Source organism: Nicotiana tabacum, chromosome 10, assembly GCF_000715075.1.
Source record: "Nicotiana tabacum cultivar K326 chromosome 10, ASM71507v2, whole genome shotgun sequence".
In the NCBI taxonomy this organism is placed as follows: Eukaryota; Viridiplantae; Streptophyta; class Magnoliopsida; order Solanales; family Solanaceae; genus Nicotiana; species Nicotiana tabacum.
The window spans coordinates 130,405,633-130,425,302 of record NC_134089.1 but is presented as its reverse complement, the minus strand read 5'-3'; the positions used below and the strand labels follow the sequence as shown (position 1 = coordinate 130,425,302).

The 19,670-nt window shown below is 38.0% G+C and overlaps 2 protein-coding genes across 6 annotated transcripts; both read left to right on the top strand.

Annotated features, from left to right (window-relative positions):
- The first annotated feature begins 665 nt into the window (after positions 1-665).
- LOC142164764 (uncharacterized) lies at positions 666-3,435 on the top strand. Its single transcript, XM_075223302.1, has 2 exons — positions 666-1,500; positions 1,573-3,435. The coding sequence occupies exons 1-2, from the start codon at positions 1,389-1,391 to the stop codon at positions 2,010-2,012; spliced, it is 552 nt and encodes a 183-aa protein (XP_075079403.1). The 5' UTR covers positions 666-1,388; the 3' UTR covers positions 2,013-3,435.
- Positions 3,436-3,628: 193 nt separating this feature from the next.
- Positions 3,629-19,366, top strand: LOC107826998 (uncharacterized). 5 transcript variants are annotated; one of them, XM_075223298.1, is made up of 9 exons: positions 3,629-8,013; positions 8,096-8,227; positions 8,314-9,050; positions 9,125-15,993; positions 16,082-16,281; positions 16,367-17,514; positions 18,143-18,553; positions 18,639-18,728; positions 18,807-19,366. In XM_075223298.1, the coding sequence occupies exons 1-4, from the start codon at positions 7,851-7,853 to the stop codon at positions 10,055-10,057; spliced, it is 1,965 nt and encodes a 654-aa protein (XP_075079399.1). In that variant the 5' UTR covers positions 3,629-7,850; the 3' UTR covers positions 10,058-15,993; positions 16,082-16,281; positions 16,367-17,514; positions 18,143-18,553; positions 18,639-18,728; positions 18,807-19,366. The 5 variants fall into 5 exon arrangements, with proteins under 5 accessions (XP_075079399.1, XP_075079402.1, XP_075079400.1 ...); XM_075223301.1 differs by having other exon boundaries at positions 9,125-16,281; positions 18,143-18,272; positions 18,455-18,553; positions 18,660-18,728; XM_075223299.1 differs by having other exon boundaries at positions 9,125-16,281; positions 18,143-18,272; positions 18,455-18,553.
- The last annotated feature ends 304 nt before the right edge of the window (positions 19,367-19,670 follow it).

The following is a 19,670-nucleotide window of genomic DNA, read 5'->3' as shown; positions in this document are numbered from 1 at the left end:
TAGAAGGGTTTTTCTCCGTGTAACTTAAACTTGTTGAGAATATCTAAAAGATTCTTATATTGAAAAATTTAAGAAGTGAAATATTTTACTTATTTTTTTCTTGATTGTATAGATGGAACCTGAACATTGTAGATGGATGTATAATAGAAATTATCCTAATGGTAGAGGGTTGAGGGAAGAATGGGGTTGATGGATTTATTGAGTATACAATGCCCCTTTCTCCGTTTCGTCATGAGGGCACTATTAGGTGTCCTTGTGTGAATTGCAAGTGCATGAAGTTTTTAAAGCCGGAGAATGTTAACTTCATCTTTATAAAAAGGGGTTCGAAGATAACTATTATCTCTGGACTGCTCATGGAGAGATCGAGCCTAGTATGGATGTGAATTATCAAAATTTTACTGATGAGGAGGCCTTCCAGAAGAAGAGTGCCAAGGTAAAGGGTGTTCGAGCATCTGAAAAGGACAGCTCGTTGCACAATGAGGGTTTAGTTACAGTGAGGACTCAGCGGAAGAGATTGGTAACATATATATTTGATGTATTTATCTTAGTTTTCAACTATATTCATGAATTTCTATTAAACTCCTATCATTGCTTGCAAATCACACAAGTTTTTCATGAATACTTCCGTGATATAGCCCTTCCCCATTCATGTGGGGGATTGTTGAGTTTCTTTTTAATATAGAAAGGTATTAAAAAGAGGGTGAATGAGAAATGGAGGGAAATGAAAATTTTGAGTAAAATTTTAAGTTTCCCTCTCCTTTTAATGAGACATTGTCCCTCATTGGTAGAGGAAAAGGAGTTTGGTGGGTTTATATACAAATGCACTTCATGTAGCTCTTAAAGAGTTAGGAAGAAGGCAAGCCTCGCGGTTTGTTGGAGATTAAAATCTACGTGATTTTTACTCCAGTTTTAAAGCCTTCGTGGCAATTTGTTGGAGATTAAAATCTACGTGATTTTTTTACTCCAGTTTTAAACGTTTGTTCGTGTCATTTTTTCCAGAAAAAAATGGCGAATGACAACGGAAATCAAGCTATTCCGATGGTGACTGCCAACGCATCGACAAGCCGAACATCGGCTTTAGCACCGGCAGAAAAACCCGGAAAATTTTCCGGGATTGATTTCAAGCGCTGGCAGCAGAAGATGTTCTTCTACCTGACTACGTTATGTCTACAGAAGTTCATCAAGGAAAATGTTCCTGATCTGCCAGATGAAACTCCAGAGAATGAAAGCTTTCTCGTGATTGAGGCGTGGAAGCATTCTAATTTTTTGTGCAAAAATTATATTCTTAGCGGCTGGATGATAATCTGTATAATGTATACAGTGGCGTGGAGACATCAAAAGAATTGTGGAATGCGCTTGAAAAGAAATACAAAACTGAAGATGCCGGGATGAAGAAATTCGTCACTGCAAAATTTTTGGACTACAAAATGGTAGATAGCAAGTCTGTTATTACCCAAGTCCAGGAATTGCAAGTAATTATTCATGATCTACTTTCTGAAGGTATATTTCAAAAGAATACTGATGTTGAAAGTAATTTTTTTAGTAATTTTATTAACGGAATTTTCATTGAAGGTCTTGTCATCAATGAAGCATTCCAAGTAGCAGCAATAATTGAGAAGTTGCCTCCATTGTGGAAGGACTTCAAAAATTATTTGAAACACAAACGAAAGGAGATGTCCCTTGAAGATCTCATTGTTCGATTGAGAATCGAAGAGGACAATAAAGCTGCTGAAAAGAGAGGCCATGAAAATTCAACAATAATGGGAGCAAATATTGTTGAAGATAACAAAAAGAGAAAGAAGGCTTCTGGTCCGAAATACAACCCAAGCAAGAAGCGGTTCAGTGGAAACTGCTACAATTGTGGGAAAACCGGACACAAATCTACGGAGTGTCGTGCTCGGAAAAAAGACAAGAAAAGGGGTCAAGCAAACATGGTAGAAAAGCATGATGATGTTGATGACTTGTGTGTCATGCTTTCTGAATGCAACCTGGTAGGAATTCAAATCCTTTAGACTTAATTCACACAGACATTTGTGATATGAAGTCAATACCATCTCGCGGTGGAAAGAAGTATTTCATAACTTTTGTTGATGATAGTACTCGATATTGCTATGTTTACTTACTTAATAGTAAAGATGAAACAATAGACGCATTCAAGCAATACAAAAATGAAGTTGAAACGCAACTTAACAAGAAAATCAAAATGATAAGAAGTGATAGGGGTGGTGAATATGAATCTTCTTTTGAACAAATATGTTTAGAATATGGAATTATTCATCAAACAACAGTCCCTTACACTCCCCAATCCAATGAGATTGCGGAAAGAAAGAATCGTTCATTAAAGGAGATGATGAACGCATTGTTGATAAGTTCTGGATTGCCACAGAACTTGTGGGAGGGGAAGTTGTTCTTACGGCTAGCCGAATACTAAATCGAGTACCCCGTGGCAAAACACAATCCATTCCATATGAAAAATGGAAAGGAAGGAATCTCAACTTGAATTATTTTAAAGTGTGGGGGTGTTTGGCAAAAGTACAAGTTCCTAAACCCAAAAGGGTAAAATTAGGACCGAAAACAGTTGATTGTGTTTTCATAGGATATGCGACCAACAGTAAAGCATATCGATTTCTGGTTCATAAATCAGAAAATCCTGACATTCATAATAATACGGTTATAGAATCAGATAATGCTGAGTTCTTTGAAAATATATATCGATATAAAAAGGAATGTGAATTGTTTGGTGAAGGATCTAAACGACCTCGGGAAGAAACAAAAGAAAGTACATTTTATCAGGAGGATCCAAGACGTAGTAAACGTCAAAGAACGTCTACTTCATTTGGACCAGATTTTGTGACTTTCTTATTGGAAAATGAGCCTCGAACATTTAAAGAAGCTATGTCTTCTTCGGAATCATTGTTCTGAAAAGAGGCAGTCAATAGTGAAATAGAATCCATATTGAACAACCATACATGGGAATTGGTTGATCTTCCTCCTGGAAATAAACCTTTGGGGTGTAGATGGATTTTTAAAAGAAAAATGAAAGATGATGGCACTATTGATAAATTTAAAGCAAGACTTATTGTCAAAGGGTATAGACAACGAGAAGGTCTTGACTACTTTGATACATATTTTCCAGTGACGAGAATTACGTCCATACGAATGCTAGTAGCTTTAGATGCAGTTTATGATCTTGAAATTCATCAAATGGACGTAAAAACAGCCTTCTTAAATAGAGATTTGGAGGAAGAAATTTACATGGAACAACATGAAGGGTTTGTAGTTCCAAGTAAAGAAAAGAAGGTATGTAGACTTGTTAAGTCCCTTTACGGACTAAAACAAGCACCCAAACAATGGCATGCGAAATTTGACCAAACAATGTTGTCAAATGGTTTTAAGATAAATGAATGTGATAAATGTGTGTACATTAAAAATGTTCCAAATCACATAGTCATTGTTTGCCTATATGTAGATGATATGTTGATAATGAGTAATAACATTGCCAACATAAATGCTACTAAGCGTATGCTAACTAGCAAGTTTGATATGAAGGACTTGGGAGTTGCAGATTTAATTCTGGGGATTAAGATCCAAAAGACTCCTCAAGGTCTGGCATTGTCACAATCTCATTATATTAAGACAGTACTTGAAAAATTCAAGCACTTAGGCTTTAAAGTTGCAAAGACTCCAATTGACGTGAATCTTGCATTAGCAAAGAACAAAGGCCAAAGCATATCACAATTGGATTATGCTCGTGTGTTGGGATGCTTAATGTACATCATGAATTGTACACGACCAGATATAGCTTGTGCTATAAGTAAACTGAGTCGATACACGAGCAATCCAGGTCAATCTTACTGAATGGCAATGAAACAAGTTTTGGGATATTTAGAACATACCCAAAACATTGATTTGCACTACAGTAAATATCTTGCGGTGATTGAAGGATATTGTGATGCAAATTGGATCACCGGTTCAACTGATTCGAAGTCCACAAGTGGATATGTATTCACTATTGGTGGAGGAGCTGTATCTTGGAAGTCATCCAAACAAACATGTATTGCCCGCTCTACAATGGAGGCTGAGTTCATAGCCTTAGATAAAGCCGGTGAAGAAGCTGAATGGCTCCGGAATTTCTTGGAAGACATTCCATTTTGGCCCAAACCATTGGCACCAATATGCATACATTGTGATAGCCAAGCAGCAATTGGAAGGGCTGGGGGCGTTATGTATAACGGTAAATCTCGTCATATACGACAAAGACATAAAACCGTTAGGCAACTACTCTCTAGAGGAATTATCACGATTGACTATGTAAGGTCAAGTGATAATGTGTCGGGTCCACTTACAAAAGGCCTAACTAAAGAGGTAGTTGAGAAATCATCGAGGGGAATGAGACTATGGCCGAGAACAAGTCATTGTGGCAGTAACTCTACCTAGAAGACTGGAGATCCCAAGATATAGGTTCAAGGAGATCAAACAAAGTCATTAATGACGGTTCAACATTGTCAACAAAAATTTTAGTCCATTCTCGTGATGAGACAATGTTCGGTACCAAGGATAAAGCATTAAGGCTTTTTAATGATTTCTAAATTTGATACAGGGTATATCAAATAGTGTATCTACGGGATGACACGTTTAGGAATCACCTATGTAAGTGTGAAGTGTTAGCCGTTTCAAGAAGAATTTTGCAAGGCCAATACTCTACGCACTTATGAAACCAGGCAGTGTTCATGGCTGAAACGAACACAACAATGAGAACCAAAGATGGTTAAGGGATTGATTGTGTGACTTATGGTTGTCTAGGTATACACTAAAGTTCGACGATTCAAAGATATCAAATCTATCGATTGACCAAGTATATCCGACATAAGTTCACTACGAAAGTTCAAAGGGAAACCTACTTATCCAGATGCAATTAATCCTTGCTTGCAAATCACACAGGTTTTTCATGCATACTTCCGTGATATAGCCATTCCCCATTCATGTGGGGGATTGTTGAATTTCTTTTTAATATATAAAGGTATTAAAAAGAGGGTGAATGGGAAATGGAGGGAAATGAAAATTTTGAGTAAAATTTTAAGTTTCTCTCTCCTTTTAATGAGACATTGTCATTCATTGGTAGAGGAAAAGGAGTTTAGTGGGTTTATATATAAATGCACTTCATATAGCTCTTAAAGAGTTAGGAAGAAGGCAAACCTCGCGCCGTCGTCGTCGTCGCTCGCTCGGCTCGGCTCGGCTTCGGCTACGGCTTCGGCTTCAGATTTGGATTTGGCCAAATGATCGATTGATTGATTAATTTTTTGGACTAAATTTATTTGTTAATAGTAGATATTAACGTAATATTATCCGTGTTTGTAACGGATATGTTCCAATCCGTGTATTGTACCACCAGTTGCAATAGCAGCCGCCTAGTGCTCCTCCCACCATGGCTAAGTGCTTGCTCCATAACAAGCTAGTGCATGCTCCACCATGGCTTGCTCCATAACAAGCTAGTGCATGCTCTACCATGGAGAGGGGGCGTGTCTCACAACTGACTGCTATAAATATGGACAGCAGCAGTTGGAGAAAAGACACCGAAACAGAATTGAGAGCTATTGATCTTCTCTTCACCGAAAACTCAACGTTGGCTATAATTTGCATTCCTTCCTCTCAGAATTTCCATTCGACTTTTGAGTTTTCCTCCCTTGTTCTGCATTGTTTTAAACTACAAACAAAGCATTAGTTAGTGTGATTTGCTGCCGAACTTTGTATTCGCTGAAACACTAGGGTTTGAAGTACCGCTACACCAGTGTGTAATTCGTTCTATCCTGGAAGGAAATATCCATAACCTTGGATACTAGAAGGGGATTAAATTCCTTAAAGAAACACTGTGAATTCAGTGGGCTCGAATTAATTTCTGTTTTATTTATATTTACGTTTATAAGCTAACGTTCTAATTTCCAGAATCATTATTTACAATTACAGGCATAATAATAACAACCCACACAAAGAAAAAGAAAGATGGAAAAAAGGTTTGGGTTGAACCTCAAGCTGAGCAAACAAATGTAAAATCCAAATATATTTCTTATTTCGTTTTCTGTGAAAAAGTTTTTTTTTGTATACGTACATACAGAATGAGTCGATCGGTGATCAAGATGGGCCAAGCAAACCATCTGATAATGTGGACATTAGTATTAAGGTGGTTGGTGACGTACATAAGGAGAGAGCCTACGACGTTGGATCAGAGTGTTCATTCACTCGTCAATCGCCAAGATTGTCTGTGTTTAACCAAAAATCTGAGTCTTTGATCAAAGCTAAAAAGAAATTCGGGTTACTGATAATCAGGAGACGAAAATAAAATATTTTTGTGAATGATGGTAAAGCAGTAAATAGTTTTGAATTTCAGTAAGATTCCAATAGTATTTTGTATCCTTACAGATAGTGAGTTCTTCTCCTTTTATAGCTAATTCTAGGAGAAGATGTAATGCCTTTGTCTTAATGAGTCAATTATGAGCAATAAATGACATTAAAAGAAACGTTACACAATCATTTCTTTTTAAATTAAATATTCTAACGTATTTGATATTCAATGCTGTATTTAGACTCTTTTACGTCATCAGATTCGTATCTTCAACTTCTTCCGATCTTTGGTCTTTAAATGACTTGGATAGGTACGAGACTCGTACCTATTTTAGTAACGGTCCGCACCTATGTTGCTTTCTTTTTCCCTTATCTGTTGTCGCCCGTGCCTCTTGGCTATTTATTGTGTTTTGACCGTTTGACCAGTCCACGTGTCATGCCACGTCACCTACTATGTAAATTTAATTTTTTCCAATACAGATAGTCCCCCCACTTTCCATTTATTTATCAAGTAAATAATTGGGAAGTGGATCTTCATAAAAAGGGAATTTTTGCCGTAATTAATATTATGACAAATACTGACGCTTCAATTGTCCCTTCCATTTAATGCTTTACATAAGTGTCACCTTCTGATTGATTCTGCAATTCTACCCCCTTTTTTCGAGACTTCTTCATCCACACTATTCACGAAATGATAGTTGCCTTTATTATAGGCTTTCCTTCATTGCACTTCTAAGTTTGACGGTTGTCATTATAAGCATTTTTAACCCTCTTTCGTTTACTTTCTTCTTCATAGATCTTCAACAAGCAATTTCTTACTTACTTGTATTTTCTCTCCCTTTTAGTACATCCTTCTTCAACAATGTCATCTCCAAACCCTAACCCTAGAAAAGTTCCAATTCTCGATCACTTCCCCAATGCCCCCACAAGACATAGGAGAGGCAGAGGAGGTAGGCTTCGAAGCTTGGGCCTAGGGTCCGCTCGTGATGGTTTATCTGGTCCTGCTTCTTCTTCTCCTAGTATCGGGAGTTCTATTCCGAAGACCCCTTCTTCTAAAGGTAAAGAAATCCTTGATTCTTCTCAAGAACCTTTAGTCGATGAATTGTTCCCAGTGATTTGTCTTTTGGGAGTGATAGAACGTCTCTTCAAAGGCAAATTGCAAATTTAGAAAAAGCTGACACTTATCCTTCATTAGTAACCGAGCTTACAATCCCTACCATCAGAAGGGATTGTAACTGGAGCAATAGTCTACGAATGTCAATTCCTTCCCCAAATCAAAGGATTTCTTCCTTTAGAAATAGTTACTCTTTTGTTTATACTTACCCATTTACTTTGGGTTTTAGTCCTCCGGTTGACCCAGTCATTATTAACTTTTGTCGTTTCTTTAAAATCTGTTTGGCCCAAGTCGGTCCCCTAGTGTGGAGAGCAGTGGCTTGTCTGAGATACATATCTGCCAAAGCCAATGTCACTTCACCCTTTCTCACCTTATTCATTTATACCATCCCAATTTAATGCGCCATGAGGTTTTTACCTTAACTGCAAGAAGCAAAAAGGTTTTGGTAAACCCTGAAGATGACAAGGATCGTGGATGGTACACCCGTTACGTTGCTGGACGTACGGTGGACTTGCTTGGTGAAACAATTATTCTCTTCCCTGAGAAGTGGAATTTTGCACGTAAGTTTCCTTTTATTTACCGCACCTATTTTTGAGAATTCTGATTCTTTTTCTCACTTCGTCTCTTTTTGGTTTTTTGTAGCAACCATGGGAGATGTGGAACTTATTCCTGACTTCCGTGGTTGGGTAGATTCAATTTTGAAGATTGCTCCTAAAGATCAAAAAACTTGGAAATCAATTTCTTCTTTACATGGCTGGAAGGTGAAAACACATGGTATGTCCCTTTTTACCCGTTTTTTTTCTTTTTACATGTCAAGCACCTTTTTCTCAATGTTGATTATGTATCCTTCTTTTGATCAGGATTTGGTGTTAGAGGAATGGCAGTTGAAGTAGCTATGGCCATTCGCATGTCTGCTAATGCTGCACTTGATTTGAACAAGGCTCGAGCTTCGCTTCCCAAAAGGAAAGCTATAGGAGAAAGTTCTGAGAATGAGGAAGAGGAAGATACCTCTTTAATTGCCAGGCCCAGAGTTAGGAGACGAGTCATTAATAGTGATGAAATTGAGGATACCCCTGCTCAAACTTCGTCTACCGAGCCTATTTTGATTTATTCTGACGAGGACACCGTGCCAAAAGATACTAATGAATTAACTCAGCGTCTTTTTGATAGTGGTTTTGTGAGTGGCGAGCTCGGCCCTGTTTTTGATGAAGCTCCTCTCTCCTTATTCGTTCCTATTTCCTCCATTCCTTTGCCAGTTTCAACTGCACATGCTTCCGTTCCTGTGTTGGTTTCTTCATCTTCTCCTTCCATCCCTTCTTTGACTCTTATGGCTCCTGCTGTTGTGTTTTCCTTTTCTACTACTCCTCCTTCCATGGCTCCTCCTCCCTTCGTTCAGCATACAGAGGCGGGTTCTAGCAGTAGAACCATGGCTATGAGAAGTGTTACTCTTGAAGTTCCTGTCAACCATAGCCTTTTGAGAAAGACTGGTAGAGCTGATGTTTGGCTCGAGCCTCTAATCGGTGATATTGAGAAGAAGAAGATGGAGAGCCACAGTTGCCTGACTCTGATGAATGACATAGTTCATTCTACTTTGAAGGTATTTTTCCTTTACCAACAAGTTTTTTTTGTTTTTGATCTACAAGTCCTCATTTCTATGAGTTGTCTCTGTAGGCTAACCTCATTGGTACCGAATTGATGGGAAGAATTTCCCTTCTGGAAAGAAAAACCTGTGAGTCTGAAAAATCCATCCATGAGGCCGAGGAAATAGCCAGGGGAGCCCAGCTTGAAGCAGCTAATTGGAAAGAACAGTTTGTGAATGCTCAGGGGACCATAGAGGAGTTGCAAGAAAGTAGAAATCTCCTGGAGCAGCAAAAGCGTGGTTTGACTTCTGAACTAGCAACTGCCAAGGCTTCTTCAAGCCAATTTAAAAGAGATAAAGAGCTTTTGGAGTGCTCAATGTCAGAACAATTATCAAAGGCTAGTGAAGAAGTCAGGGAGCTTAAGGCACTTTTAGCCAAGAAAGAAGAGTATGCAGGAGAATTAGTGCAAAGCTTGACTCAAGCTCAAGCTGACTTACAGACCTCCTCTGACGAGATTCGAGCTTTGAAGAGTTCTCATGCCTCCCTCGAAGCTTCCCTTGATTCCCATTTAGCTGAACATCAAATATTGAAGAATGATCTTGCTATGTGGGAAAGGGAGTATGGACTTCTGGAGGAGAACTTCAACATAGAGGTAAGTTGGGCTTTCCTGAAATCTCGCCGTGATGCTTTGATGGAAGCTGCTCAGGAAAGCTTCGATTTGCAATCTGAAATAGCCAAAGTCTTAGACACTATCGAGAAAAGTCAACAACATGTTGATACTCCTTCTCCTGCACTTGAAACTCCTGGAACGGAAGAACTTTTAAATGAAGAAGTGGCTACTGCAGCAATTGGGGTTGCAATTCCTGCTCCCAAGGGTGAAACTTCTATGACACAGTCCATAGAAGCTGAAGCTCCTGTGACTCTTGCTTCCCTCGGTGATTTCAACATTCCAAGCCCAATTAAAATTGCTCCTGAAAATGAAATTGCAACTTCTGATGTTCCAACCCCTTCAATGACTAGCTGAAAATGAAATTGCTGTTTTTGTTTTTATTAATTGGTGGTGTTATCCCTTGGCAATTTTAAGGGATCTTTTGACGAAGTCACCAGTTATCATAATGGGGCATTTGTAAAAAACAAATATTTTGCTAACTAAGTTTGTACTTAGTCTTTTATATTAATAAGTTTTTATTGGTACTTCTGTATATTTTATTCTTGCCCATTTATCTAGGGCTTATAGAATAGCTTAGCATTTTTATCCTTTTAAAATGCTTTATGATTCTTCTCATGGATTATCAACATGAGGCTTATAAAAGAGGCCCTTTTATTTTATCGACACTTAATGAAGAAGACGTCTCAACTTCATAATGGTGTTATAATACGATGAAAGAAATAGGAATACACACGTTTTGTATGAAACAACTTTGGCAAGTTTTTATTCATGAACTTTAACAAGTGTTTGACTATTACATGTATTACAATACATCTACAACTTTCTCGTAACTGTTTTTCTTGTAACAGATTTGTACATAACATAGAATAAACAAGGTTTTTCTTCATAACCTGTTTTAGTACATAGTCATGACCTTATCTTTATATATTAAGAAGGGTTTGAGAGGTGACTTTGTTTATGAGTTTGAGAGATGACTCTGTTGTTCTCATGAATGCTGAAGATTTCGTAACTTTTTCTCAACACTTGTTTCTTTGTGGCCGACTTTTGTTCGATATTCGTATCTGTTTCTCTACACATATCTGTGTATAATATGTAGTCCCCCAAGTGTTTGAGCGGTGAAGTATGAAGCCTCGAGCACTTGTTTATTTCTTGTACTTTGGCCCTTTTCCTGAAACAGAAAGAGATACGGGACTCGGAGGTGCGATTATAGATGAAGACTGCCTAACTCGTGTGTATTTCCATCAGATTAATTGTAACCCTGGGCTGGGAAATTAAGAATACTCCATTTTGCCTTGCAGGTTGTGACTCATCATTTGGCACGAGTTAGGGTTTTTTGCCTAGCATCTAAAATTGTTAGTAAAACATTAATAATTCAAGAGAGAAATTTTAACATGGTGATACCTGACCGTGGGTACTTTCTCAGAAGTAATATCTTTTTAAATGGACGGCATTCCAATGTGAAGGTAAAACTTTGCCGTCCATTGTCTCCAACTCGTATGCTCCTTTTCCCGCAATGTCATGGACTTTGTAAGGTCCTTCCCACGTTGGACTTAGCTTTCCTGAATTAGCAGCCTTTGCAGATTGGAACACCTTTTTAAGCACGAAGTCCCCAATTTTGAAAAATCTGAGGCGTGTTTTCCTATTGTAATATCGTTCAATTACTTGCTTTTGTGCTGCCATTCTTATCAATGCAGCTTCTCTTCTTCCTTCAAGCAAATCAAGGTTGACCCGCATCTCTTCATCATTAGATTCCTCCGTTTCCCGATCGTACCGTGTGCTTGGCTCTCCTATTTCAACTGAAATTAAGGCTTCCGCACCATAAACCATTGAAAATGGTGTTTCTCCAGTGCTTGTTTTCGTTGTTGTACGATAAGCCCATAATACTCTAGGTAACACCTTAGGCCAATTACCTTTTGAATCTTGTAACCTCTTCTTCAAGTTGTTGATAATGATTTTGTTAGTGGATTCTGCTTGTCCATTACCCACTAGATGGTATGGCGTAGACGTTATCCTTTTAATCTGCCAACTTCGAAGAAATTGTGTGATTTGAGCTCCAATGAATTGTGGTCCATTGTCACACACGATCTCCTTTGGTGCTCCAAAGCGGCATATTATATTTCGTCATATGAAGTCTTTAACTTCCTTCTCTCGTACCTGTTTAAATGCCCCTGCTTCTACCCATTTAGAAATAATCTGTAAGTACAAGTAGAAACTTTACCTGACCTTTTGCTTGTGGAAGTGGACCTACAATATCCATTCCCTATTTCATAAAGGGCCACGGGGCTATAACAGGATGTAGTAACTCAACTGGTATGTGCATATTATTGTCGTATCTTTGACATTTATCACATTTGGACACGAAACTGGTTGCCTCTTCTTCCATCTTAGGCCAATAATATCCTACGCGAATTAATGTTCTTACCAGTGATCTCCCCCTGTGTGATTTCCCCAATGTCCTTCGTGCACTTCTCTCATCACATATTCTGTTTGAGAAGGTCCGAGACACCTTGCTAGTGGTCCACCGAACATCTTTCGATAAAGATTTCCTTGATATAAACAATATCGAGCAGCTTTTTTGCGAAGCGCGTGAGCCTTTCCTTTGTCATTAGGCACGGTATCGTGCTGTAAAAAGGCAACAATTTCGTTTCTCCAATCCCATGTTAAATGATTAAAATTTACCTCGTTTTTATCAGGTTTGAGAATGGAATGAAATAAATGTATGACTGAAGCATTTGTATTGTTTGCTACGTCTGCTGCAGATGCGAGATTAGCTAAAGCATCTGCCTCTACATTCTCATCTCTTGGGATCTGCACTACTTTCCAAGTTTGGAATTGCTTTATTAACTCCCGTACCTTTGCGAGGTATTCTTGCATTCGCGTCTCCCTGGCTGTATAAGTCCCCAGCATTTGATTGACCACGAGTTGAGAATCACTCTTGATTATAATCTGTGTTATGCCGAGTTCTCGTGCCAATTCTAGACCTGCAATTACAGCCTCATACTCTGCTTCATTGTTAGTTATAGAGTGACATTTTATAGCCTGTCTAATAGTCTCACCCATAGGTGGTACGAGGACTATCCCTAGGCCTGCCCCTTTTACATTAGATGAACCATCAGTGAATAAAACCCAAGTCCCCGGGTTTGCACCATTAAAAACTAGTAATTCTTTTTCTGCCTCTAAATGCATCCTCTGACTAAAATCAGCCACGAAATCAGCTAGTACTTGAGATTTTATAGCGGTTCTGGGTTGATAAATGATTTCGTATTCACTTAGTTCTATAGCCCATTTTGCTAATCTTCCTGAAAGTTCGTGTATATGCAAAATATTTCAAAGCGGAAAAGCAGTAACTACAATAATGGGATGACATTGAAAATAAGGTCTTAATTTTCTAGATACCATGATCAAAGCTAATGCTAACTTTTCTAGCTGTGGGTATCGTGTCTCAGCATCCAATAAGGACTTACTTACATAATAAATAGGAGATTGTTTACCTTGGTCCTCACGGACTAAAACATCACTCACCGCGACTTCAGATACAGCCAGATAGATGAGAAGCTTTTCCCCACCTTTGGTTTTGCCAATAACGGTGGTTTTGACAAATAAGCTTTCAAATTTCTAAGGGCTTGTTGACAATCTTCATTCCATTCAAAATGATCTTGCGTTTTGAGTGCAGAGAAAAACTCAAAACACTTTTCTGAGGATTTGGAAATAAATCTCCCTAAAGCTGCAATTCTTCCCGTTAATCTTTGGACTACCTTTTTATTAGTAAGGATATCAGCGATTTATTCTATTGCTTTGATCTGAGAAGGATTTACTTCAATACCACGGTTAGAAACAAGAAAACCCAAAAACTTACCTGATGCAACTCCAAATGCACATTTTTCTGGGTTGAGTTTCATATTAAATTTTTGCAAAATTTCAAATGTAACAGATAGATAAGAAATATGATCATGAGACTGCTGGGTTTTGACGAGCATATCGTCTATATATACCTCTATTGTTTTCCCTTAATGTTCTTGGAATATTTTGGTGACCAACCTTTGATAGGTTGCCCCAGCATTTTTGAGACCAAAGGGCATTACTTTATAACAGTAAGTCCCCCTGTCTGTGATGAAAGAAGTTTTTTCTTCATCACCAGGATCCATTTTAATTTGATTATATCCCGAGTATGCATCTAAAAAGCTTAAAAGTTCATGACCTGCGGTTGCATCAATTAGTTGGTCTATATGCGGTAAAGGAAAAGAATCTTTTGGACAGGCTTTGTTTAGATCGGTATAATCCACACAAACGCGCCACTTACCATTTTTCTTGGGTACGACCACCGTGTTAGCTAGCCAATTAGGGTACTTTACCTCATGGATCGATCTGATTTTTAATAATTTTTGGACCTCATCCTGAATCACCTAGTTCTTGAAAGCACCTTGCTTTCTTTTCTTTTGCTTTATTGGTGTGAAAGAAGGGTCTTCATTGAGTTTGTGAGTCATCACATCCGGTGGTATCCCTGTCATATCAGCGTGGGACCAAGCAAAGCAGTCTATGTTAGCTTTTAAAAATTCAATTATCATACCTCGCATGTCTGAGCTTAAATTGGCTCCGACATAAACCTTCCGTTCAGGCCATTGCTCAAATAATATCACTGCCTCGAGTTCTTCAATTGTTGTTTTGATGCTTTCATTTTCTTCAGGTTCCTGAATTGTGTCAGGCCTTGAGTCCAAATCTGTCTTTTCTTGTTCAGCTGAAGTTTGATCTTTTTTACCTTCAACTGTTTCCTGTAATTGCTATTTTTCTTTATTTACGGTGCTCGTACTTGTTACAGCGTTGACACTTCTAGCCATCTGCTGATCCCCACGAATTTGGCAAATTCCCCATGGTGATGGGAATTTAATAACTTGATGTAGAGTTGATGGGACAGCATCCATATCGTGTATCCATGGTCTCCCCATGATCATATTGTAGGCCATTTCCATATCAACTACCTGAAATTTAGTTTCTTTAACAACACCTGTAGCAAAAGTTGTTAGAATTACCTCTCCTTTTGTTACCACTCTTGAATTGTCGAAGCCTGACAAGGTGTGCGCCTTGGGTATCACTTTGTCTTCAGCTTGCATTTCACGTAATACCCTTAGTAGTATAATATTTACGGAACTCCCTGGATCAATCAAAACTCGTTTTACATTAGTATCATGTACAAGTAAAGATATTACCAGAGCGTCATTATGTGGAGTTATCACTCCTTCGGTATCGGCGTCATCGAACGAAATACTTTCATTTTCTAAGACCTGCCTCACCTGTTTCCCGTGTGTAATTGTTACCTTAGAAACCTTGTTGGAGGCTGTGTAGGTTATGCCGTGAATATCTTCTCCCCCACTTATCACATTCACTGTCCTCTTTGGTGAAGGAGGCTTTGGTGTCTCTTGCCTGTTTTTCATATAGGCTTGTTTTCCTTTTTCACTAAATAACTCAGTGAGGTACCCTTGCTTCAATAGATGATCTACTTCACTCTGCAAGAATCTACATTCTGAAGTTTTGTGCCTGTGATCATTGTGTAATTCGCACCAATGATCTGGATTGCGTCTATTTGGATTTGACCGCATCTCTTTTGGCCATCGTACCTTATCTCCCATGCTTCTTAAAACAGCCACGAGCTCGGAGGTAGAGACATTAAAATTATATCCGCCGAATCGTGCCTTTAAACTTCTGTCATCATCTCGTGATTCTTGTCTTTCCGATCATTCCTGAATTTTGAAGAAGAACCAGAGTCCCTGTTCCTCGATTTTTGATCATATTGCCGGCTATCTTGTTTTGACCGTGGGTCTTTTCCGGCAGGTCCCATATATGGATCGTACCTGTTTTTATCTGATCTTTTTTCGGTTTCTGATCTTTGGGGACCACCCCTTTCTTCATGATAAGACTTAGGTACGGTATCTTCTTCAATTCGCAGCTTTGTACTATACCTGTTGTAAACATCATTCCACGTGGTTGCAGGAAATTCTCGAAGGCTTTCTTTGAGTCGTCTCGTGGCTTCAGAACTTTTGTCGTTTAAATTACTTGCAAAGGCTATTGCAGCCCAGTTGTCAGGCACACGGGGTAGAGTCATTCTTTCACGCTGGAATCTATCAACAAAATCTCTAAGCAACTCCGAATCCCCTTGTTTGATTTTGAAAATATCTTCCATTCTTTTTTCAACCTTTTGTGCTCCCGAATGTGCTTTAATAAAAGAATCTGCAAGCTCAGCAAAAGAATTTATAGAATTTTCAGATAAAAGAGAATACCAGGTTAATGCACCCTTGGTGAGTGTTTCTCCAAATTTCTTGACCAGTATTGATTCAATTTCTTGTTTTGTTAAGTCGTTGCCTTTCACGCCTGTTGTAAATGCAGTCACGTGGTCACGTGGGTCTGTAGTACCATCATATTTCGGGATGTCAGGCATTTTGAACTTTTTCGGAATTGGAAGGGGAGCAGCACTTGGCTTCCAAGGTTGTTGTGAGTATTTGTCCATGTCTACTCCTTTTATTACAGGCGGAACTCCAGGGATTTGCTCAATACGCTCATTTTGTTCCTTAATCTGTTTCTGCAAGGTTAGTACTAAATTTTGCAAATATGAATTATTTGAATTACCTGGTCCCCGTTCCTGTGGTTCACTGGTGGTTGCTCCATTTCCAGAATTAACAAGACCAGAACGGGGATTCTCCAATGTATTATTATTAGGAATTGGTGTGGGTGGTGCAGCAGGCAATCGACTAACTAAAGCCTGAAGAGCTTTGCCGACCTGAGCATCAATTAGCTTTTGTAAAGCTTCATTTGTACCTCCTTCAAAGTGTTCAGGTTGTTCTTGTTGATCAGCACGGGATTCAGTAACAGGAGTGCTTTCACGAGATTGACGTGGTGAATCTGGAGGGGAGGGAACCACGTCACCTTGATTTTGATGGATTTAATTTTCATGGTTTCCCAATGTGTTATTACTGTTATTGTCAGTGTTGTTGTTTGACATGGTGATAACAATGGACAAGATATAGCTTAAAAGAAAATATTATCAGATTCCCGGTAACGGAACCAATTTGTTTAACCAAAAATCTGAGTCTTTGATCAAAGCTAAAAAGAAATTCGGGTTACTGATAATTAGGAGACGAAAATAAAATATTTTTGTGAATGATGGTAAAACAGTAAATAGTTTTGTATTTCAGTAAGATTCCAATAGTATCCTTATATATGGTGAGTTCTTCTCCTTTTATAGCTAATTCTAGGAGAAGATGTAATGCATTTGTCTTAATGAGGCAATTATGAGCAATAAATGACATTAAAAGAAACGTTACACAATCATTTCTTTTTAAATTAAATATTCTAACGTATTTGATATTCAATGCTGTATTTAGACTCTTTTACGTCGTCAGATTCGTATCTTCAACTTCTTCCGATCTTTGGTCTTAAAATGACTTGGATAGGTACGAGACTCGTACCTATTTTAGTAACGGTCCGCACCTATGTTGCTTTCTTTTTCCCTTATCTGTTATCGCCCGTGCCTCTTGGCTATTTATTGTGTTTTGACCGTTTGACCAGTCCACGTGTCATGTCACGTCACCTACAATGTAAATTCAGTTTTTTACCAATATAGTCTGGTGCTTCTTCTTCTTCTTTCACAATCTTTAGTGAATGAGGATGAGTTGGAGGCAGCGGAGAAGCAGTTAGAGGCAATGCGGGAACAGGTAGAGATGGATTCATTACGGAGACAACTACAAAAGCTGACAGAAAGGCACGAAGCAGGTCGTTTAAAATTTGCTCAATTTGAGAAACTAGTGCATAAAGTCACTGAGGTAAGTTTTCTATTTTTATTTTTTTTGTATTTACTGTTTTTCCTTTTTCAGATCTTACTCAGTGTTTCTTTTTCTATGTTTTTCTTGTAGTTTATTTACTATTTTTGCTTTTTGCAGATCTGTATTTAGTTTATTAGGATTTAGGTTTTATGTGTGAAAGTAATTGATAAAAATCTGTAAAAATGATTTGTGATAGTTGTTTGAAATGATATTTATAGTTTTGTGCTATCTTTGTGATAATTGTTGCGATTTTCAATTCCATTTAGTTAATGAAAATTTTATGCTGTATAGTTGACGTTGGCTAATTAGTTTAGAAGCGCGTAATATATTCAAGTGAAAAAAATTGTAGTGTCTAAAAACATATTTAGCATCAAATTTAAAAAGATATGCATTGAAACTTTAATTTTTTAGTCATAGACAATTAGCAATTGTTGAGAAAGCCTAGCTTAACATAGCCAGAAAACCCTGAAACATGACAAAAAAGGTAGGAGTGTGACACTTAATTAGAGAAAATCGAAAGGTTATGCTCCTTATAAGTTAACTTGTACATTTAATTGAGAATATCTAAAAGATTGTTATATTGAAGAATTTAAAAAGTGAATTATTTATTTGTTGATTGTACGTGCAGATGGAACAACGACGTAGATGGATGTATAAAAGGAATTATCCCAATCGTGGAGGGTTGAGGGAAGAATTTGTACAAGGGGTTGCTGGATTTATTGATTATGCAATGTCGCTCTCTCAATTTTGTGATGAAGGTACGATTAGGTGTCCTTGTAAGAAGTGTAAGTGCAAAAAGTTGTTGAAGCCGGAGGATATTAAACTTTATCTTAATGAAAATGGGTTCAAAAAAAAAAAATTATTTTTGGACTGCCCACGGAGAGATTGCGCCTAATATGGATATGAATTTTCAAAATTTACTAATGAGGAGGCCTTTCAGAAGAAGAGTACTAAGGCAAAGGGTGTTCAAGCATCTGAAAAGGGCGGCTCGTTGCAGAACGATGGTTTAGCTACTACGAGGACTCCCCGGAGGAGATTGGTAACTTATTTGATATATTTATCTTAGTTTTTAACTATATTCAGGAATTTCTAATAAACACCTATTCTTTCTTTTGCATCAAAAGACTTACAATGAAGTCTTCCAGGAGACCAACACCATGAAAAAGGAGGATGAAAAAAAGGATTGTGTTAAACTGCAGGCTAAGCAAACATATGTAAGATCCAAACATACTTCTTATTTCGTGTTCTTTAACAAAGTTCATTTTGTATAATTATGATTACTTTTCTCACAGAATGAGTATAAACAAAATTTGGAGGAGGACATTCAGAGTCAGTCGATTGACGATCAAGATGGGCCAAGCAACCCATCTGATAATGTGGACATTTCTCTTAAGGTTGTTGGTGGCGTACATAAGGAGAGAGCCTACGGCGTTGGATCAGAGTGTTCATTCAATCGTCAATCGCCAGGATCGCCTGTTGCTTCTTATTCTTCACAGTCCTCTGTGAATCAGGGTGAATTGGAGGCAACACGGAGGAAGTTACAGGCAATGCGGAAACAAGAAGAGATGGATTCATTGCAGAGAGAACTAAAAGAGGTGACAGAAATGTTTGAAGCAGATTTTTTAGAACTTGATCGGCTGCAGAAACTAATGCATAAATTTATGCACAGTCGTCGATCTGATCCAGTGTCTGACACCGACTAAGATGGCGAGAATTTAGTGTATTGTACTTGTGATGTTTGGAACTTTGACTTGTTTGATTTGGTTAGAATGTTACATGGATGGCGGATTTCTCTTACTCATTCATATGATGATCCTAATTGAAATTTGACTCGTCCTTGAGATATCACTCATTGTTATGTGAGTCTAAAGAAGAGAAAAGCTTCCAAATTTCCTAGGCTGAGGAATTATTTCCTGCATAAATCAGAAAGTTTAGAGAGGAAGTGAAAGGCTTTGATATTTCCGAAGGACTGATGAATTGTCCTCTACATGTATTATGGTTCAATAATACATGTTGCTTGTGTGAAAATTAGAGAAGTAAAGAAATGTTATAGTTCAATAAAGCAAATTATAAAATAATTTCTGAGCCCACAAGTTGTTTGTGTGTCCTAAAGGAATTTAATTCTGTCACTGTTACCCAAGATGGATTACTTCCTC

Bases quoted from the DNA above. Each gene is read 5' to 3' on its own strand.
- LOC142164764 (XM_075223302.1), top strand. From the start codon at position 1,389: ATGAAGAAATTCGTCACTGCAAAATTTTTGGACTACAAAATGGTAGAT. The intron at 1,501-1,572 runs GTATATTTCAAA...TTTTCATTGAAG, and splicing joins TCATGATCTACTTTCTGAAG to GTCTTGTCATCAATGAAGCA.
- LOC107826998 (XM_075223298.1), top strand. From the start codon at position 7,851: ATGCGCCATGAGGTTTTTACCTTAACTGCAAGAAGCAAAAAGGTTTTG. The intron at 8,014-8,095 runs GTAAGTTTCCTT...GGTTTTTTGTAG, and splicing joins TGAGAAGTGGAATTTTGCAC to CAACCATGGGAGATGTGGAA. The intron at 9,051-9,124 runs GTATTTTTCCTT...TTGTCTCTGTAG, and splicing joins TAGTTCATTCTACTTTGAAG to GCTAACCTCATTGGTACCGA.